The sequence below is a fragment of the Fusarium solani genome (genome assembly GCF_023522795.1).
Source record: "Fusarium solani strain SB1 chromosome Unknown bctg00000002, whole genome shotgun sequence".
Classification (NCBI taxonomy): domain Eukaryota; kingdom Fungi; phylum Ascomycota; class Sordariomycetes; order Hypocreales; family Nectriaceae; genus Fusarium; species Fusarium solani.
The window spans coordinates 4,170,855-4,183,224 of NW_027072155.1; the positions used below are offsets into that span (position 1 = coordinate 4,170,855).

Genomic DNA, 12,370 nt, shown 5'->3' on the forward strand with positions numbered 1-12,370 from the left:
CTTATTTCAGACTCGTATGGTCGCATATTGAACCTGAACTCTTTTTGACTTTGATGAAGTCTGTCTTGTCAAGTTGACTCGAAGACGAGCTTATACACGACGCAAGCTACTTCAAGCATCAGGGAAATCAGTGAGTATGATTCAATAATCGTATTGAACATAGTTTATTGACTCTGCCAGGTAAGAATGGACCTTTCAAACTCGAGGCTTTGCGTCTTTTGTCGTTGTTTAGAGCCAAAAGATGAACCATGTCCCTCGCTTAAGAACGAGCAATCGACCACGACCATCGCTACCAGGCCCCTAGAAAAGACTCTTCCATGGACTAGGAAAGATGAAGATCTTTTAGAGAAACTCAGGCAAAGCCCTAGCTCGCTCTGCAGGCGCTGCTCCGACTTTGACATCCTGAGAGCCTTCAACGAAGCGAGGCCCCTGGACCAGAGTCAACGAGCTGACCTTCAGGGAGAAAAGCATAGCGGGTACTTCGAGATTCAAGAGAAATATAGGCTGCGCTTGGGTCTTCTCTCCGCTTTTGTCGTCACTCCTACCTGTCCGCTGTGTCGGCTCATCTATCGCCTGATTCCCCGGCCGCCACCGGACCACGATATGGATGTTCTGAGTCTTACACCGTTTCGGTGGTATATTCGGCAGGATCACTGGGAGACTGTTCCAGAGAGTAGGAGAGAGAAGTTCGCTGTGTGGCTCGGGGTTCTTGTCTCCGGAAGTTGAGGGACCTTCAGGACGCAGCTTTTTCACCAGTGGCCAAAATCTCAGAACAGCAATGATGACCGGGGAAGCTATCGCTTTGGCACCCACCCAACAGACATCGGCTGAAGAGACTTATACTGCAAGGAAGATCAACGGGATGATCGACTTTGATCACATTCGAAAGGGCTTGGAACATTGCCAAAATCATCATCCTGAAGCATGCCAGGCCAAGTTCGACAAAGGCCTGCTCGCTACCCGCATGATCGATGTCTCAACTCGAAAGGTTGTCAACTGTCCAGATCAATGCGACTATCTGGCTCTCAGCTATGTATGGGGTGGTGTTCACCCTCAAGATGGTGCTTTGGAAGCAGGGACGCTTCCTCAAACGATTGAAGATGCCATCGCTTTGACAAAGGGATTGGGAAAACAGTACCTATGGGTATGAGATTCCCGCTTCTTATCCCTTTGCACGCTAATATTTATAGGTTGACGCCCTTTGCATCGACCAGAGTCTTAATCCGACGCCAGAACAAGCAGCTGAAAAGGCCAAGCAACTCGGACTGATGCATCTTATCTACTACTGCGCAACTATCACCATTTTTGCCGTGGCTGGTCCACGATCTGACTATGGCATTCCCGGTGTATCGCGTCCTCGCGTACCATCTACGGAGGAAGTCATCGACGGAAAAACCATTTTGACTGTTCCACCTCAAATCATGGCGGAGGTTAAGAACTCTGTTTGGCAGAGTCGCGCCTGGACTTGGCAGGAAGACGCACTGTCCACTCGAAAGCTGTTTCTCACTGAGACTCAGTATCAATTGCAATGCAATGAGACATTGGGCTGCAGCTACCACTCGGAAGCATATGATTCCGTGCCTGATCTTACATGGACGCACATATCAGGTGGCAAGGTCAAGGCCGGGTTTGTGGAGGTAAGTGAACACAAGAGGGTTGAAGATGGTGAAATTGACGATGTACGCAGGCCGACAATAAAGATTTTCTCGACAGAGCTGATTCCATCTTTGAGTCAATTCTTTCCAGTTACACGCCTCGATATATGACCAACGATGACGACTCTCTAAATGCCTTCCAAGGCGCCCTTACGCGGTTCGGCTTGGCGGCTTACCCAAAGGGCTTTGAGTGGGGAATGCCACTGAAGCAATTCCCCCAGTCACTTGCCTGGATACATGATTTCACTGTCAAGCCGAAGCGGCGAGCATCTTTCCCAAGCTGGAGTTGGGCGGGCTGGGCCGGAGGCGTGCATTATCCGGTTGGTCTCATCGCGAAGGAGACTGCCCAAGTCGACCTGGTCCCACGAATGATTGGGATCAATGGCAAGGAAGTGACCCTTGAGGGCTGCGTAGTTACACTTGACATTCGAACCGACCCTTTTAGTGAGCTTGTCGTACCTGGGAGTGATACGGCAGTTGGATGTATCACGGAGCGAAACTTTAAGCACAACAACACCATTCCATCAGGGAGGTACAGGTGTTTGGTCGCAGCAAGGGTAAACAAGGAAACTTTGCGAAATGGGCTACAAAACCAACAGGTGTTTCTGGTGATTCTCCGCGGAGAGGAAGGGTCAGCTGTCTACGAGCGACAGACCGTCATTACTGTGAGCAGGTTGGCCGTGGAGGGCAAAGATTTCATGGAATTTAGTCCCGAACATACCACAGTCACACTGAAGTAGGCTATTAGTCAAAAAGAAACACACAGCGCAGTGATTTTTTCAAGTTTTGATCCCATAGGTCAAAGTTGGCACCGCGAAATCCACATGATGTTCTGTCGAGGCGGCTGGTAGGGAAGAATTGGGAAGGCGTCAGCTTATGGCTTGCAACTGTCTCGGGCCAAGCTCGAACACGAGATACAAATGGACCCTGTCCTGCCCCGACATGATATTTGTGTCACTTATCCTGCCCTTTGTGGAACCGTAATGACGACGTTCGCTGGCCTGATAACCCTTAGAACGGACCTCGTCACTAGAAAGGACGCTTATCTTACAATGACAAGAGATCTGATCATCATCCTACATGGTTGCTCGGCGGCCATTCTCGGGCAATTGTATCCAATAACAATTCGTGGAGCCCACTTTGCCTGTGGACCGGGTGTTGATCATCTAAAGAGGAATACAGCCAAAGAACGGCCCACGTCATATGAAGAGACGCCGAAGGCTCGCTATCTCTTCTGGCACGCACCTTGATGGAATTGCCGTCTGAGTTCGAGGGAATATCACTATAGGTGAACAGATAAAATGAGATTGAGTATCGTCATTCATATAGTGGCTGAGAGCAACGATGCCTCATAGTAGTAACATGAAGTCTAACGTCCGGTATTGGCTGTGCGTTCTAGTTGCCAGTAGAATGAAGATGTCAACTTTAAGCCTTCCCATCGCCAAGGATCTACACGGCTTAAATTCTATGCACGCATGATCTGAAATGGGTCGCTTGCCGCGCTTATGTGGACTACTGGGACATATTTCTGTTTGGGGTAGTAAGCTTAGAAGATAAGTCTTGATCAACACCGGCTGGGGCAGAAACCGCGGAGACAATATTTTGATCGAATGGGGCAGGTGATTGAAGCGAACCATCTCACATCTAAGCATGCGGAATATGGACTTGAACGCTCACGGGCAAGTGTATTTAACAGAGGGCTTTCTCCTCCCAACCTCATCACATCGCGAACACACTCAACTACGACCTGCTCCAACACGCATTTCTTCACTACTCTTTGGCTCACCGTTACGCAACAATGAAGTTCATCAGCACTTTCCTCTTCGCCCTGGCCGTTGCTACTGCCAACGCCTGTGAGGAGACCATGTGTGCCGATGCCACTCGCCTGGATGAGATTGAATGCCCTGAGTGCATCACAGGACCATGCCACCTTTGGAGCTGCCCTGAGTCCATCTTTTCGGTAATATTATAGTTCAGCTCTGAATTATTGGTTGGGGTTGCTAATGTTGATATAGTACATCTGTGGTGACGACAAGACAAAGTGTGAGCTGATTTCTTAAACTGGCACTGCAGATATCGGAGGGTAGTGAAGGGTCAGGTGCTGCAGATTGAGGACAATACTGGAATACACCTCTACTATCCTTATTTCCAGATACGGACTTCCTTATTGGAAGAGGATTTTGGATGAAAGAAGAATGATCTCTTGGGATGTAGTTATTGTCGTTCATTACATCATGGCCATGATGAGCTTATTCTAATTCAGCAAGATCAGTTAACAGACCTTTCTGCGTACACTAGCTTCCCTGTGTTCGATAAACTAAACCTGGTGCTTTCTTTGTCGTTTATATCATCACATTCAGGCTGTAGGTGATGAGTCCCCCACCTCACAACCCTTTACATCACGGTACTGCGCAGTAAAGGTTCGAGATATGTAGTATGTCAAACAACGCTTTTTTTATTGTGAGCCTTTTTTATGAGAGCAGGAGCCGCTACATCGATAACGATGACCGGTCTCAAATCTTCAGCTCGCCAAAGGCGTTCTTGAAAGCAGGCTGCTCCGACAGTGCCTTGAGGTATCGGACAGTCTCGGGCACCTTGCTTCGCTTCTCCTCGTCAAACAGGAAGCTGAGAGAGAATGACAGAGCACCGAAAACCATGATATCGGCGAGGGTGACCTGCTCACCGACCAGGTACTCCTTGCCGCCGGCAAGAGCAGCCTCCACCCGCTGGACTCCCTTCTCAAACTGAGCGACCATCATGTTGAAAGTACCCTCCTCTTGGGGAATATACTTGTAAACAGTGACGCCAGCGACAAAGTTCATGGGGACAGCGATGTGGGCCTCACAAAAGGCAACCCACTCGTTGATCTTGGCCTTGGTGCGGACGTCGGCGCCGTTGAGCTGGTCAGCGGCGGGGCCGCTCTCGGCGATGAACCGGCAGATGGCGATGTTCTCGGCGAGGCAGAAGCCGTCGGGGGTCTCGAGGGCGGGGACCTTGCCCTGGGGGAACTTGGCGAGGAACTCGGGCTCCCTGTTGGTCACGCCCATCTTGAAGCCCTCGGCGTCGACGACTTCGAGGCCATTGAGCTCAGCAGCGACCTTGGCCTAGGTGAGGTGTTAGCGCTTGATGCTACTATAGTGTCGGTTTACTCACGCGCTGGACCCGGTAGTTTCCAGGGTAGGTGTAGATCTTGGCGAAGACCATTGTGAAGGATTGTTGACTCTGTTGGTGATAGTGCGGGGTGCAGATGGAACTGGGTCGTCGGTGTGTACCTTAACGAAAGGCGTCGGGCCGTCGGGGGAGCAGCCTTTCTATAGGACGAGCCCTCCGATGAGGACGGGCTGATGAATTGCCGAGTGCCAAGTCATGCATGAAGGGGAAGAAGGCGGTGTGAGCGGGTTTCTGCGTCATATTCTCCATTATTTCGCATGAAAACTGGACGACGAGCCAGTGGTTTTCCGTCCTTCGTAACACGCTGTTTGAGGCCGGTGGGATAATATCCAGAATAGACAATGCTTAATAATACTACGGAGCCCCGTAGAAGAAGCCTGAAGGATCCATTCGTATCATTCTGGAAATGCTTGCGGGCCAAGGGGGTTGGTTGAGCCGAAACAGCTTGACCGAGATCCGTTCTCGCCAAATTGATGCAAGGCAGTGGGTGTTTTGGTTGTGTGTGACAGTTGCCTACAATTCAACCCAGTCGGGTCTTTTGCGCTTAGCCCTACAATCGGCGAGAGAGTGGGATGCGAGAGTCTAGGGTTTATTAGGATGCATCTCACCATTCATGTTGTGGAGGACGTGGTATCTTACTTACCATACCTATCTAATCATAGGTATTTACAGTGCTCTAGCGCATTTACGATCTTCTGGCTCAGTTAACCCATCAAGGGCCGGGCTTCAACCTCCCGCATTTATATTTCACTGCCTTTGGCCCCCAACACGCCATGGATCATTAGTCGGAGGCCGCATCAACTCAGCCTTGGACCAAAGTACTAAAGGAATCTCAGCCGCGGGGAAAATTAGAAGCACGGCTGTGAGAACACCGCTAACACAGCCAAGTCGGCGGGCTAGCGAACGGCGGTGCATCAAAACGCGGGCGCAATCACGTCGGCGGCAATAATAGACTGGTTTGGCGTTTGCATTCAGTCTCATAAAGAAGATGTCGTGTCCAAGATGAATCGACGCTTTTTCTTCTTCTCATGACTTCTAAATTGTCGCCATTCAGACGAATGCGCGTAATTACAGTCGCTCAACCACAACGCCATGGGTTCTCACATTTTTGGTATGCGACTTGCCTCCTCTGCTCGTCCATAAAGCTAACACCTTCTTGACCTCTCAAATGTCGACATCGCTCTCCTACGGCTTCTTCCGGGGAGGCTTGGCGACGAGATTGTATGCGACGTGCGGACAGTCCCCTTAGAAAGCGACCCGGTATACGAAACACTCTCATACGTTTGGGGAGATCAGTCAAATACTCGCCAAATCACTTGCGATGGATCGCCAAGAGTCATTACCGAAAGTCTTTACCTTGCACTCTCGCGGCTACGTTTGCGCGACAGGCCGAGGACAGTGTGGATTGACCAGCTTTGCATCGACCAGACCAACGATGTCGAAAAGTCTCTCCAAGTCAACGTCATGCGCGATATTTACAGAAAAGCATCGCGCGGCCTGATCTGGCTCGGCGAGCTTCCGACAGAGGAGCAGACAGGCTTCCCAGAGACTCATGTAGCCCTCGTTTTCCAGTGCTTGACGGAAATGATCACTGATTTGCCCAATGCCGGATCGTCGGTCGAGGGGTTGCAGCCCGGGATCTCGGCGAAGTCATCCTTGCACTTACGGGCTCTCAATGGGCAAAATGGCAGGGCGTCAAATGGTGGCAACGCATCTGGACAATCCAAGAAGCAAAGTTACCGAGAGAATCCGACCTCATGTGGGGAGGCCACACTCTATCCTTTGACATCTTGAAGAGGGTCGCTGTTGGCCTGGTAAGGATCGACTCGGGCATGGGCCAACGATTTGAACAATGCTTTGGTCTTGGTCCACTATCCAACAAGTTTTGTATCCCAATTATGAATCTTCAGATCAACGATCCGGCACCAATATTGGGACCACTGTATCGCTGGCGTTCTCGCGATGCGACGAACCCGTTGGACAAGATCTATGCCTTGATGGGGTTGCTTCCCGACAAGCCTTTTAAGAGCGTGCCCTTCTGCGACTATACCATTTCCGAGACTGAGTTGTATACTCGAGTCACTTTGGACCTTATCCGCCATCACCGAGGCTTGCTCCCAGTGTGCGGCCGCCGCGGTGAACCTCGCATGACTCCTGGGCTGCCATCCTGGGTCCTTGACTGGACATTCGCCGACGACCCGTCACAAAGGACAACGGATTACTTTGGCCATTGTTGGAGATATAATTACTTCAACTGCGCAGATGGAAAGTATATTGAGCCTGAAGTATCTCCCGATGGCACTGGCCTTGTTCTTCAGGGTACGCAGGTGGACAAGATTGCGATGCTGGGATCTGTCAATTACCTCCTTGACTACCAACAACTCGACAGTGGGGAGTACGACGAGCACACTCTACAGACCATTAGCTTGTGGTCCTCGGTATTCTACGACTGGCTAGGCGACCGATCGATAGACGAGCCATACATTGGTAACAAGGCCATGACATGTCTAGAAGCTGTCTGCCGTGTCTTGATTGGAGACCTTGTTTATCACGGCTCTGAACCAAACCATCGTGCGTCGCAAGAAGATGTAGCGAGGGTTCAGAACTATGCTCGTGGTGGCTGGGACCCTAACATTGCTGCCAGTGCATGGGATATGGCGAGGAGTCAGGCATTCTTCATTACAGAGTCTGGGTACTTCGGCATTGGACCCCCAGATGCAAAGATTGGTGATGAGGTTTGGGTGTTGCTGTGCGGGAACGTGCCACATGTCATACGGAGAAGCAGCGAGCAGGGTTTGGAGTTTGAGTACATCGGTGATGCATACGTCCAGGGCATAATGGATGGGGAGGTTATAGCCAAGTCGGCCACGGCTATTGAAACTGTCACACTTAAATAAAAGACATCATACACGACGGTAAGCGTCTCAAGAATATGTAGAGATGTTTAATAATCTTAATTTCATTTCGATAACGATATGAGGGATAGTCGTGAGTGTGTTGCGGAAAATTTACATGAACATATTTACAGAGCCACGTTTGCCAATGCCCAGCTCCAGACTCCCTCGTGCAGAGTCCACTATCCAACATCCCCATGTGTTACAGCCGATAGAATAACGAGAAGGTCGAAAGAGGGCAAGTATTGATGCGTCGAGATGGGTTCGCGGGTTGTGACGAGATAACAGAAGATAGCCAAACACTCCAACGACGACATTGCCAGGCATGCGCGCGACCTTTAGGTCTTCTTGCACTGGCGCTCGACGTGGTGCCACCTCTCTCCCTTGGGGCAGCTGCACTTCTTGTGCTTCTTGTGATAGATCTTGCCCTTGTCGTGGCAGACGCAGGACTTGCTGTCGCCGCTCCAAGAGGCGTGGGAGCCGCAGTGGTGGAGGATGCTTCGTGCCTCGACGTCTTGATTGTCGGCGTCTGGGTTAGGGAGGGCGCTGACCGAGTTGACTGCGACGAGGGCGCCGAGGAGGAAGCGGTTGAGAAGCATGGTGGTGTTTGTTGTGGTGTTGTTGTTGTTGTTATTGGTTTGTGTAAGTTGGTAAAGGCAAATGGAGTAGTGAGTTGATTTGGGAAATAGATAGATATCGCCGTGAACAACACATCTCTTTATACCCGTCTAAACTGTTGTCCCCAGTTCTGAAGTGAGTTTCCGTCTCGGCAGTCAGCGTTGGTGTAGCCACTCAGCAGCCGGCAAACTCGGCTGGTCGGCAGCTATGCTTACAGCTTACAGGTGGTCATCTAGAAAGGCACGACCCGGGCCGTCATTTTCGGATACGAGACAGTATTCGGTAACTCGGCAAGCTAGTTGCCTGTCAACCGGCGCTCCACGGGTTGGAGGCCGTCAAATGTTGCTACAATACGGTCCAGCGAATGAGAGGGTTGCCAGAGAGTGACCCTGTCAGCTACAAAACATACAGGGCGGTAAACTTCAGTCAGCTGCTATTGTTAGCTGTCGTCAAAATAAGCCGAAAGAGTTCGGCTGGTCGGCATGCGGCCTCCCCCGCGTTGCCTCGAACCTTGGAGTCCAGCCCATACAGAGTTCAAGCGCCCCCTTTTTTTCGTCATAGGTTTTTACAGCCCGTCAGGCACGCATAGTCCCGTTGTCAGAGCTAGCAAAGTGACGCGCGTCCACTTCACGTCACTTCACATCCGTTTGTCTTCAATCATGAGCGTCACTTGTCGGATAAACGGCCTCAACGGCCTAATCCGCCGAAACCTTGTTGGCCGTTTCCGCAACTACTCATTATGTGCTCGTACATTTCCCTCATTTGTTGAGAAAGAGAAAGGCCATTGTCAGATGACGACTTGCACGGAGGCTGCAAGGGATAACCAGATTCACGGCTCTTCAGAAACGTATCCAAAGGGAGAGCAAGAATTTAATGAACGCTGTTCCTTCATCACACACGGGAACTGTCTAATACCTGCCGGAAGTTATGATAGGCTCCACCATCGGGTTGTCAATAGGTCGAGAGTAAAACATTTGCTTGTGACTTATCCCTTGCATAAAATTATAGCAACGTAGATGCAGCGCGCATGTCATGCTCAAGCCGGACCTCTAGTAGTTCCTAAAATACTGTCCACTGGCTATAGGAGGTCATTCACCTCTACGAGAGTTGCTTGTTTTGTACTTGGAAACAAGTTTCAATATACGCCACGCATTTCATGTTTCTTAATCAGGAGGTCATGGATCAAACTGCATCCCATCTGCTACAAAACCTGCACTTGGGGGGATGAGGTACTGAAAGCACTGTCACCACTGCATCAACCTCTCTTAACTAGTCCGTCCAACTGTCACATTGGTTCTTTGTGGCTTGAGTCATGCTTGGACAAGATACACTTACCCTACATTCCATCACATCAACATTAGTTTTAAGCTACTTGTCCCACGATGCGAGCGAGCGCCTACAGAGCACTCGGGAGGATTTCGGAACAATTACTAACCTAGTACAGAAGGCAAAATTCATGGAGGATATCTATTCTTACTAGTTAGTAGGCATCATCACTGTTTTAAGCAACAATCTGACAATCAACTATCCGAGATGTAGCAAACTGCGTCACTTTGCAAAGTCCTCAACTTCGAACACTCGATATTATTTAATCCCGAAATCCCGCCGTTGACCTATCGACTCCCAGTCAAGTTTAGACGATAAAGACATTTTATCAGCGAGTTTCATACTTCACCGCATCCTGCGTAATAGCGACTGTCACGTCATAAGTTGAGGAGGAGGAGGGGTAGTTCATTCCGAGCGATGATCATGCCGTCTAGGGTGGCATCCCGAGGATCCTAATCCCTGCACTAGACAAGCTTATTCAAGGTAAGATAATCCAGACAATGCAAACGCCATGCGGAACTTTGGCTGGGGCGGATGATTATATGCAGAAGAGAGTGAGGTCGGAGAGGGAGATTATAGAGAGTCAGCTTGGTCTGTTAGGCTTGACCGAGAGATATCTTGCTCCCGCGGAGTAGTTGAAGGATTGTTGGATTCTGTCTCTCCACTTCCTTATCTTTACGAGGTCCACTCAACGGAGGAAGCCCCCGAGCCCGGGAGTGAGCCCGACACAAGATGCAACGCTTGTGGAGAGCTTATGAGCGATAAACTACTTCCCCCGGCCTCTTCAAGAGCAATAAGGTGACTTCACCCTCCGGACAACCATGGCCGCTAACCCGGACCTGGCTTTGGGTTGAACCCCACTGCGGGCTACCCCGGCCTAGTAAACGGCCGGCTTGCAGTTTCGGCAATGGAAGTGCGCCGGTGGATTGATATCATCGACATGTTCACATGCCCCATTAGGCAGGTTGATATAAATCGTGAGGGGAGCGCGGTCTCGGGGTATAGTTCTGGTTCCCTTGGGTCGGTCAACTGTTTGCCAAGACGAGATGTTCAAGCGATTGAATGCATGATTCGCATTATTGATAAGTGTATTGAATAATTGCTCGCCATTGGAGGGGGGTACCCCTTAGTTTCGTATAAAGCCGGACAGTCCCATCGGCGGTTGTGCTACTGAGTGTCTTGAGATTACCCGAAGTAACCTCACCTCTCTCTGTTTTGGATCCTCTCTCCTTGATACTGTAATCTTGGCTAGACTTTCGAATCAATCGAAATGGTTCGCATTGAGCAAGCCAAGGGCCTCTTGGCCGCTGTCATCGGCCTAGCATCTATCAGCCCAGGTCTCGCCGCCCCTCAGAACTCCCTCCAGCCCCGCCAAAAGAAGAATGAGACAAGTCCCTACTTTGATGCCGTCTCTGACTATGTCGACTCTATCGAAACGGACATGTGGTCCATCAACAAGGAAATCCACGACAACCCAGAGCTAGGGTACAAGGAGTTCAAGGCCCACAAGCTCTTGACTACTTTCATGAAGAAACAGAAGGGATGGAGCGTGAATGATACGGTCGGTGGTATTGATACTGCCTTTATGGCTGTTTTCGAGGGCAGCGGCGATGGTCCTGTTGTCAGCTTCAACGCTGAATATGATGCCCTCGAAGGGCTGGGCCATGCTTGTGGACACAACCTCATCGCCACGGCATCGCTCGCTGGAGCTTTGGCTACCGCAGAGATTGTGCGCAAAGAGAAGCTAGCCGGCAAGGTTATCCTCTTCGGTACCCCGGCCGAGGAATCGCTCGGCGGCAAGGTCAAGATGCTGGAGGCTGGTGTTTTCAAGGACGCTAAGATTGACATTTCGCTCATCTCACACCCCGGAAATGGCGCCGACACTCCATACATGCTTACAATGTCGACGGATCGTTTCGATGTTGAGTTTATTGGCAAGGAGTCCCATGCTGCGGCAGCTCCTTGGCAGGGTATCAATGCGCAGGACGGTCTGCTGCTTGCCAACAGCGCTCTCTCCTACTTGCGACAGGAGATGCGACCTACGGACCGAGTTCATGGCATCATCCAGTCGGGAGGCAGTCGCATCAACGTCATTCCGGCTCTGTCATCGGCCAGCTATCAGATCCGCTCTGCTGATGATGAGCAACTTGAAGAACTCACTGATCGCGTTGTCAACTGCTTCAAGGCCGGTGCTCTCGGCTCGGGAGCCAAGCTGAACCTCACCATGAGGCCATATGGCTATGCAAACATGAACAACAACGATGGCCTTGCCGCGTCCTACACTCGATGGTTCGAGGAGCTCGGCGGTGACTTGCCCGATGCCGACATCGATAAGACTCGCCAGCCCGGTGGCTCAACCGACCAGGGAAACATCAGCCACGACTTCCCCGCCATCAGTCCCCAGTTCCAGATCACCTTTGCCAACGGTACCGTACCTAAGGGTGGTCCCCACACAGAGGATTTTGAAGAGGCAGCTAGCAGCAAGCCCGCGTTTGAGAAGGCGCTTATGGTGGGCAAGAGTCTCGCGGGTGTTGCTGTGGATGTTTTGACGGTGGATGGATTGTTGGATGAGATTAAGGCTGAGTTTAAGAAGTCGAAGCCTTCCAAGTTGAGGAGACGCGACTATTAGATGGAATGGCAGAAGCATAGGACGTTGAGTAGAATAAGCAAACGAGTAGAGATGAATAACGAGACCACGATTTTGAT

General features: G+C 50.7%; 6 protein-coding genes across 6 annotated transcripts; 4 read left to right on the forward strand and 2 right to left on the reverse strand.

Annotated features, from left to right (window-relative positions):
• Window positions 1–778: 778 nt before the first annotated feature.
• MRS44_005264 (uncharacterized protein) lies at window positions 779–2,395 on the forward strand (the record flags this gene model as incomplete). Its single annotated transcript, XM_046272582.2, has 3 exons — window positions 779–1,144; window positions 1,191–1,637; window positions 1,688–2,395. The coding sequence occupies 3 exons, from the start codon at window positions 779–781 to the stop codon at window positions 2,393–2,395; spliced, it is 1,521 nt and encodes a 506-aa protein (XP_046135579.2).
• Window positions 2,396–3,453: 1,058 nt separating this feature from the next.
• MRS44_005265 (uncharacterized protein) lies at window positions 3,454–3,715 on the forward strand (the record flags this gene model as incomplete). Its single annotated transcript, XM_046283912.2, has 2 exons — window positions 3,454–3,615; window positions 3,671–3,715. 2 exons carry the CDS (start codon window positions 3,454–3,456, stop codon window positions 3,713–3,715), a joined length of 207 nt encoding a protein of 68 aa, XP_046135578.1.
• Window positions 3,716–4,168: 453 nt separating this feature from the next.
• Window positions 4,169–4,859, reverse strand: MRS44_005266 (uncharacterized protein; the record flags this gene model as incomplete). Its single annotated transcript, XM_046272581.2, has 2 exons — window positions 4,169–4,759; window positions 4,809–4,859. 2 exons carry the CDS (start codon window positions 4,857–4,859, stop codon window positions 4,169–4,171), a joined length of 642 nt encoding a protein of 213 aa, XP_046135577.1.
• Window positions 4,860–5,918: 1,059 nt separating this feature from the next.
• MRS44_005267 (uncharacterized protein) lies at window positions 5,919–7,723 on the forward strand (the record flags this gene model as incomplete). The annotated part of the gene is made up of 3 exons (XM_065622525.1): window positions 5,919–5,937; window positions 6,076–6,443; window positions 6,518–7,723. The coding sequence occupies 3 exons, from the start codon at window positions 5,919–5,921 to the stop codon at window positions 7,721–7,723; spliced, it is 1,593 nt and encodes a 530-aa protein (XP_065478597.1).
• Window positions 7,724–8,058: 335 nt separating this feature from the next.
• On the reverse strand, window positions 8,059–8,319 carry MRS44_005268 (uncharacterized protein; the record flags this gene model as incomplete). Its single annotated transcript, XM_046275454.2, has 1 exon — window positions 8,059–8,319. The coding sequence occupies one exon, from the start codon at window positions 8,317–8,319 to the stop codon at window positions 8,059–8,061; it is 261 nt and encodes an 86-aa protein (XP_046135575.1).
• Window positions 8,320–10,934: 2,615 nt separating this feature from the next.
• Window positions 10,935–12,293, forward strand: MRS44_005269 (uncharacterized protein; the record flags this gene model as incomplete). Its single annotated transcript, XM_046283911.2, has 1 exon — window positions 10,935–12,293. One exon carries the CDS (start codon window positions 10,935–10,937, stop codon window positions 12,291–12,293), a length of 1,359 nt encoding a protein of 452 aa, XP_046135574.2.
• Window positions 12,294–12,370: the final 77 nt, after the last annotated feature.